The 7299-nt window shown below is 41.5% G+C and overlaps 1 protein-coding gene across 2 annotated transcripts; it reads left to right on the plus strand.

The window, feature by feature from the left end:
• Positions 1–951: 951 nt before the first annotated feature.
• On the plus strand, positions 952–3860 carry LOC108126620 (uncharacterized). Of its 2 annotated transcripts, XM_070277311.1 has the most exons (5): positions 952–999; positions 1156–1569; positions 1626–2656; positions 2718–2813; positions 2874–3860. In XM_070277311.1, exons 2-5 carry the CDS (start codon positions 1382–1384, stop codon positions 3806–3808), a joined length of 2250 nt encoding a protein of 749 aa, XP_070133412.1. In that variant the 5' UTR covers positions 952–999; positions 1156–1381; the 3' UTR covers positions 3809–3860. The 2 variants fall into 2 exon arrangements, with proteins under 2 accessions (XP_070133412.1, XP_070133411.1); XM_070277310.1 differs by having other exon boundaries at positions 952–1569.
• The last annotated feature ends 3439 nt before the right edge of the window (positions 3861–7299 follow it).

Here is a 7299-nt window from a genome sequence, read left to right on the forward strand (position 1 = left end):
GGATATCAAGGAGATAACATGGAAAATGGGGAAAACCTTTTCAAGATAACAGCTATGTGGTTTCCATTTAATAAACGCTTCTAAACCAATATTTTTTATGTAAACATGAGATGTTCTTTGGCCGGCATTTGATTGGAAAATTTTCAGTTTTTAGCCAAGAGGCAAATATTGATTGAGAATAAGCACCTCGGGAGGATTTTGATTTTTATGTAAGCAGGGAAGCTGGAGAGCTGCAAAGATTTCTTGAGAAAGACAAGAAAAATTACAAGCGAATGCCATTTGGTAATGACAAGACCATCCTGTCCCCAAGCTCATTCCTTAAATAGTATGTATATTTTTTTCTGGAGGCTGACAGCTTGGAATGTGACAGAGACATGGTAAAAATTTGGGGAGAATATTTTAACATTCATTGGGATTCATTAGGAGCTTTGAGTATAAGTCTTTTGGCTTTTGAGCTTCTGAATCTTACTTCCTTGTTTGAGAAAATAATCATCTAGTAAAAGTGAAACCTACTTCTCGAATTTGATCTGCACTTTCTCCATTGCAAGATGTTTTCCATCAAATCGGCACGAACTCCTCGGTGAAAATTGTTATTCAATAGCTTTAAACCAAATCAGTGAAACCAAACAACATTTGTTTCTGATAGTCATTTCATTCCAAAAAGAGTCGAATTTTTAAAGCCAAGAATTTTTCATAATTCACTTATACTATATGGCCTAAGAAATTATCATAAAACGCGACAGAAAAGCAACTGCTTTTCAAATTGCACAGATGTTTCCCCAGAATTTCAAGTGAACGAAAAGAATGGCTGGCAATTGTTTTTTTTTTGTCGCCAAGCTAAAACCACAAGCATTCAATGGATATTAATTACTTGGTAGCAGACTCTATAAGACCAGAACTGCCACGCCCCCTTTTTATTCAAATTATTTCGGACGAGAGCTAAGTAAAAATGTAATTAGCATAAAACGAAAACAAGGCAAACAAAAATAAATAAATTAAGTAAATAAGAAATAGAAGTCAAGAACAAATGGGATGTATAATGTTTGTTATGACTGCGGGGTACTGTGTACTTTGTATTCAGAATCATTAAAAAATAAAGAATATCATATATATTATTTGAGCATTCTATCTCACCCATTCCCAACCCTCACCTAGGGTATTACCGGTGACAACAAAGAATGAACCAGAGGTAAATAAAAAACCCAAACATGCCGAACTCAGCATAGGTCACGTAGCAATCGAAAGTGAAAACAAGAGCAGAGAAAACAAGACGCCACCGAGACAGGTGAGAGAAGAGTCTAATGAGAAAGGTGACCCCAGAACTATGATTTGTCTGTGGGGGAGTCGAGTTATGGGGGGGATGTGATAAGTTACAGATCGGATGGAACGATGTCTCAATTGGCAGAAGGTGAGAGCGAAACGTTCTGCATCCGACAGATACGTGAACTCAACAAAAGCCAAAAGTCGATCGGGTTGGGGCAACATTTCCATGGAAACCATCAATCCAAGCACTCGACCGATGATGATGCTGCTACTGTGGGTGCTCTATTTTGGACACACGACTTTCGGGTGAGTTGCACCTCAAGCAATTATTAATTAATTATGGCAAGGTATCCCTTAATTAGGTCCCCTTTGGACTCGCACGAAATGGAACTCCTAGAGATGATTTTCAGGGATGCCGAAGGCTATCCGAGCAGTGACCGGGATCCCAGGGATATAGACGTCTTGCCAGCCAGTTCTATAGGTTGTGATGATAGTGGTTCCGCGGAATACAATATGTTTGATGACTTGGCGCGAAGCGAGGAGTGCTTGGACTGTCTGCCGCCCTGTGAGGAGCCAGTTTATGACGACAGACTGCCCATGGAACATCCTTGTTTTGTGAGAATGCTGCTGCTCAGAACTCCGTTGCTTAAACAGGATCCCTGTGCCAATTTCTCCTTGGCGACTCAGCCACCTAGAGTCAACAAGAAACCCAAACATAAGAAGTGTAACCCAAAAGCTAAGAAGCAAAAAACTGCAACTAAAATAGAGCCAGTACCTCCATCTAATAATGGAACTTTGAACTCTACAGCTGCCCCAATAGCTACATCGACAGAACCTAATTCAAAAATCATAAGAATTTCTAAGCTAGTACCGAGAAAAAGGAAAAATACAACCACAACTTCAACTTCCACAACGAGCACCACAACAACTTTGGAAACAACAACCGTGGAGGAGACAACACGGCCAGTGGAACTAACCACAACGACAACCGAAACGGAACCCCCAACAACCACGGAATTGGAAACCACTACCCTCCCACCCACTACCACGGAGCCCCCACTGGCCGACAATCAATTGAAGCGGTTCACTGGCATGCTCCCCAGGAAAAAGAATGTGCCCGATCCCCCCCAAATCAAACTAGATGGAAATTTGCAGCCCAGCGAGGTCATCCAGGTAATAGTGACCACCGAGGCCGCCGAACTCATGAAGCTACCGGATGGGGAGAACTCGACCACTGTCACGCCTACTACGGCAGTTGTCGTGACCACTTCCGTTCCGGAAACCACAACAGAAGAAAGCTGCGAAGCAGAGAGCATGGGAGACAGTGGCGATGGGGAATCCAGCAAACAGGGGCAACCAGAGTTCCCGGAAACCCAAGAGCAAGATGTCGAAGGTAAAAGTGTGCGTATCTCATCCAAAAAACAAATATTCATTGTATATTTACAAATCATCAGGGACTGGAGGTGACCATGGTGGAGAGGAGCCCTGTGAAGACACAGAAGAACAGGATACAAATCTTTGTCCGCAGGTGGTGCCAGCTCAGCGAAATGGTAAGTGTTATAAACAAATTTTTAATATACGTTTGCTGTTAAACTTTTGTTTACCTTAAGCCCACTCGAGACATCCACCTCCTCCTCGTTTTCGCAAACCTATCAAAAACTATGTGGAACCAATTCTTTACGAGGGACACTTTGACAAGCCACACCATCAAATGCCTCCCATTGGACCCCAACAGAGGGACTTCTTTATATCCAACAAACAGATAATGCCCAGACCCAAGCCAAAGTACAAGAAACGTATTCCTCCTTCCATTTACGTGAACAACATTGTCCGGGGCATGGATTGCAACGATGAGAATGATTCCCAATCCGAGGAACATCCGAGAAATCCACCCAGTCCACCCCAAAGACATTGGGACTTGAGAAGAATTGGTGTTGTGTCAAGAAATCAGGTCTTAAGGAAGCCTGTCACTGAAAGAAATGTTAGAAATTTTGTACCAATGCCTGCTAGAAGATTGAGTTCTTTTCCGGAACATTCCGTCAGGTCGCAGGAAAAACCTTTCCCTATGGAAACATCCAGAGAAAGACAAAACAGACCTTTCTCAATTGAAAACTCTAGAGAAAGTCAGGAAAGGATATTTTCGATGGAAAACTCCAGAGAAAGACACGAGAGACAATACTTGATGGATAGTATAGGTCCAAAGCAAGAAAAGCAGTACGTAATAGAAAGGGATCCGGAACCCCGTCCTATCCATCCTCATTACTCTGAAGAGGTTGAATCTCCTGAGGAAAGACCCATGCCATTAGCTACACCCACTTCCACCTTGGATCCTTGCCTGGAAGAGCATGATTTTCTCCACCACCGCATTCCAAGTCGCCAATTCCCAAGGGAGGAATTCGAAATGGGCAACATGCCGAGGGGTACCTCATCCCCTAGCTTAGATCCTTGCCAGCAGGAGCACGATTATCTCCAAAGGAAAATCCTCCATCGTGAGCCAAATGAGTCTCGTTCTCAGCACCCCACACCATCCCACGTTTTCACCTAATTAAGCAAATCATAACCTAGAATATAGTACAGAGCACCCAGTTACCAAGTTAACCACCCAATAAATAATATACAATCGCACAACCAAGAAACCGAAACAAGTCCAGACCATCAATCAAGTGGAGCCAAGTCGCATAATTACCAGGGGTCTTCTCTTTGATCTTGAAGGCAAAACGACGTCAGTTGTTGGACGATAAAGCAATTGGCTTTTTGTCTTGGGGCAGGGTAACATTGGGGCATTGCCTGGCGAATCAATGGCCACTTATCAGTCCAGATCCGGGGCTCAATTTGCTGGCCAAAAGGCACGCGCCCGTAATGACAACCCCATGAGCGGGCCATGGCCACCTGATGGTCAACGGGAGGGTAGGCTAAAGTGGCCCAATCCTCCACTCGTGATGGAATAGGGAGCCCTCTATTGGTATCCCATTTCCCCTATAATTGCCTTTTAAGTTTCATTTGTGCAGAGAGCTATAGTGTATTTTTTTGTTACCTATAACAACAGGACTATGAAAACTACTGGAAAAAATACATATAATTATTTTAGTTTTTAAATAAAAATACCTTCATCTCTAAAGCTTATATTTACATATTTTTAAACCTTTTCGAGATGTACATATATTTTTAAAAAGTTAAAGTATTTCTTCAAGTGTACTTTCCCACATATCCTAAGCTTTTCACATAATCGTAGTTCGCACATGAATGGTTTGGGAAAGGAAGCTTTTAATTGTTATTTGTGAAACAAGCAACAATTTTAAGCTTTCAAAAACCAATTTATTGTAGAGAAAAGGATAAAAGTTCTATAATTTTTTTATTAATTGCTCAGGTTGGAAAGAAATCAGATGACATTTGAAACTCTTAGTATACACTACATTAAATCAAATTAAAAGTATACTTCTTCAAAAAAAATACCATAGTTTGTAAAATAAATAAAAAAAGTTTTCTAACTTTATTTAAATTTTATATATTGTTCAGATATTAACCCACTTATGTACCTTTAATTTTAAAAAGTAGGTGAGTGGCTGGCCAACATATGACTGTCAAAATGGCACCAAACAGGAAGAAAAAAAACATGCCGCCTCGTTTAAAAATCAAAAGAGCGCCTGTGGGCCCCAAAGGAGTTTCCCAGCGAGTTTCCCTCCAAGCCGGGTCGAAAAAAATGCCGAAAACAAATTATTTTGCCCCTAGCCACCGCTTCTCTTTCTTTATCTTTCTCTCCAGTGCTCGCCCCCACTTTCTACCACTTTCTACTCTCTCTGGCGGCGAATTCGGCTCCAAAGCGGAGGCTGACATTGTAAATGTCACAGGCAGGATAATGCCGAAGCGAAAGCGGCGGCGCTCAGAGAGCAAGAGGGAGAAAAAGTGGCAGATTTGGTGGCAGTGTGGGGTGCGACGAGAGCGCGAAACACAGGCCCCCCATTGGGGGCGAGGTGAAGAGAGAAGAAACCATTTCGCCCGCTTGTTTGGGGTACTGATTTTCATGTTCAGGTTCTCCTGGCTCTTCGCCCAGTGCGGACGTGTATTTTCCGATTTTCTTCGAATTTTTTCTATAAACGGGCTGCGCGGCCAAAACTGCAGAACGGAAAATAAGTGAAAAAAATCTAGAATTTCTTAAAACACCAATCGAAGCCAATTAAAATCTTAAATCGGTATCAATTGTTTAACCACCTTAGAGAAAATTTTAGTGAAAAGCTAGTTTTTAAACCCTAAAAGTGCATTTAAGTCTGTAACAAAAAAAAAATAGTTACACATAGAAAGCAAAGTCTATTTGTTAAAAAAATAAATAAGCCAACGCTTGCTAACGAGCTGAGTAAACCACCAGGTGTCAATCGATAAAGTATTTAAAAATAAATCGCCAAACGAAGGGCAATCAATCTCCAAAAATTCCACAACCAAACACTGCCAAAAGCAAACCCATCTAACTAAAAATTAAAAAATAAAGTAAAAAAAAAAAAAAAGAAATATTTAACAAGCTTCAAGATAACCCCAAACAAAGCGTAAACGAGCATTTAAGAGGCCTCTTTCGTCGTAACGGTGGCAAGAAGTAACTGTAACAGTTACCAGCGGTAACTGGGTCAGTAGGCAGAGCCAGAGTTGCACCCCCTCAACGAGGACTGCCTCGTCCTCGTCCTCGTTCATTCTTCTTTGCCTCCCTCCATCTCATCCCAGCGGTAAGTTGGTTATCCTTTTGGCTTCCCCCATCAGTTGTTTGAATTTGCTCTCATCTCGTCCTGATGTCCTGGCGAATCTCGTAGCTTACCTTCATCGGTTTCGGCTTAGTTGGCTTTTAAAGCCAATTTGAATTTAGATCGAAATAGAGCCGGGTGCAGGACATTAACTAGGCTGTTGTTCTTTAGGAATTATTTCAGCTTTACGACGGTCTTAGCCAAGTGCCAAGGACGAATACGGGTCACTGGATGCCTCGGTAGGCAGATGCTATTGTTGCCAACTTTTTTGGGGTAATTCTGCTGGTCTAGTGAGGTATAAATTGTAGAAACTACTCTATTATAAATGGAACTTATGCTTGATTTATTCCTCAACAATTTTATCAGCAAATATTGATCAGTAAATGAATAGAAAAACTACTTTATTGACTCGAAGCTTATTCCAGGGCATTAAAAGCCCCTAAATTGGCCAATTCCCCCGCCACATTATATAGATTTCTGTTTAACTTGCCGGCCAACTTAGCAAATAAGTCACAGTCAAAGTTTAATCGCCGCCAACTGGCAGAACCACACGGGAGCCAACGACCATTACCTGAGCCCATTTCTCTATATGCCGACTATTTTACATAATGGCCATTTCAGGGGAAATGAAAATGTGGGGAAAATAGCGAAAAATGTTCAATAGATTACCGAAGGGCAAAGGGAAAGCCACAAGAACATTGCCGCTAAATAAAAGCCCAAATGTTGTCACATAATCGATGAATATTTTCATGGCTGCACCCACATCAACCCTGTTCTAGGCACATCCGTGACATTTCGATATCGATAAGATGGCCTTCGGCGGAATCGATTAGAATCGAGGCCCAAAGATGCTGGCTGGCTAATCCCATTTTATTTAGTATGTAAGCCAAGTTAAGCCAAAGAACCTGAGGCTTATAATTAGCGCGGGTGGATACTGAATGCAGGACTGGGTGTAATTACACTCTAGTCAGGTAGCTCAAGTCCCAGCGTGTGTCCTTAAGTACGTCCTACTTTCGCCGTCCAATGAGACATGGAAATTCCAAGCAAGTACAAAAATAGCAGGAAGGGTTTAAGGTGGCTTTATATTATTTTTTTAAGCACCAAGACGAAAAAGTAAAAATCATTCTGGTTTGGAGCTATGTAGTTCGGATTAATGAATCCTTGGAAATTACCTGCTTCAAGGTGAGGATTAATCATATTACAAGAATATACATACAAGGACCATAATGAGCTAATGTTATTACATACTTTCTCAACTGAAACTCGTTAGAAAACTTTATCAGAATAACATGGAAATGTGTGTAACTTT

Source organism: Drosophila bipectinata, chromosome 2L (assembly GCF_030179905.1).
Source record: "Drosophila bipectinata strain 14024-0381.07 chromosome 2L, DbipHiC1v2, whole genome shotgun sequence".
NCBI classification, from domain to species: domain Eukaryota; kingdom Metazoa; phylum Arthropoda; class Insecta; order Diptera; family Drosophilidae; genus Drosophila; species Drosophila bipectinata.

Coding starts and splice junctions, on each gene's coding strand:
- LOC108126620 (XM_070277310.1), top strand. CDS start 1,382: ATGGAACGATGTCTCAATTGGCAGAAGGTGAGAGCGAAACGTTCTGCA. Junction 1,570..1,625: donor TTTGGACACACGACTTTCGG/GTGAGTTGCACC, acceptor TCCCTTAATTAG/GTCCCCTTTGGACTCGCACG. Junction 2,814..2,873: donor GGTGCCAGCTCAGCGAAATG/GTAAGTGTTATA, acceptor GTTTACCTTAAG/CCCACTCGAGACATCCACCT.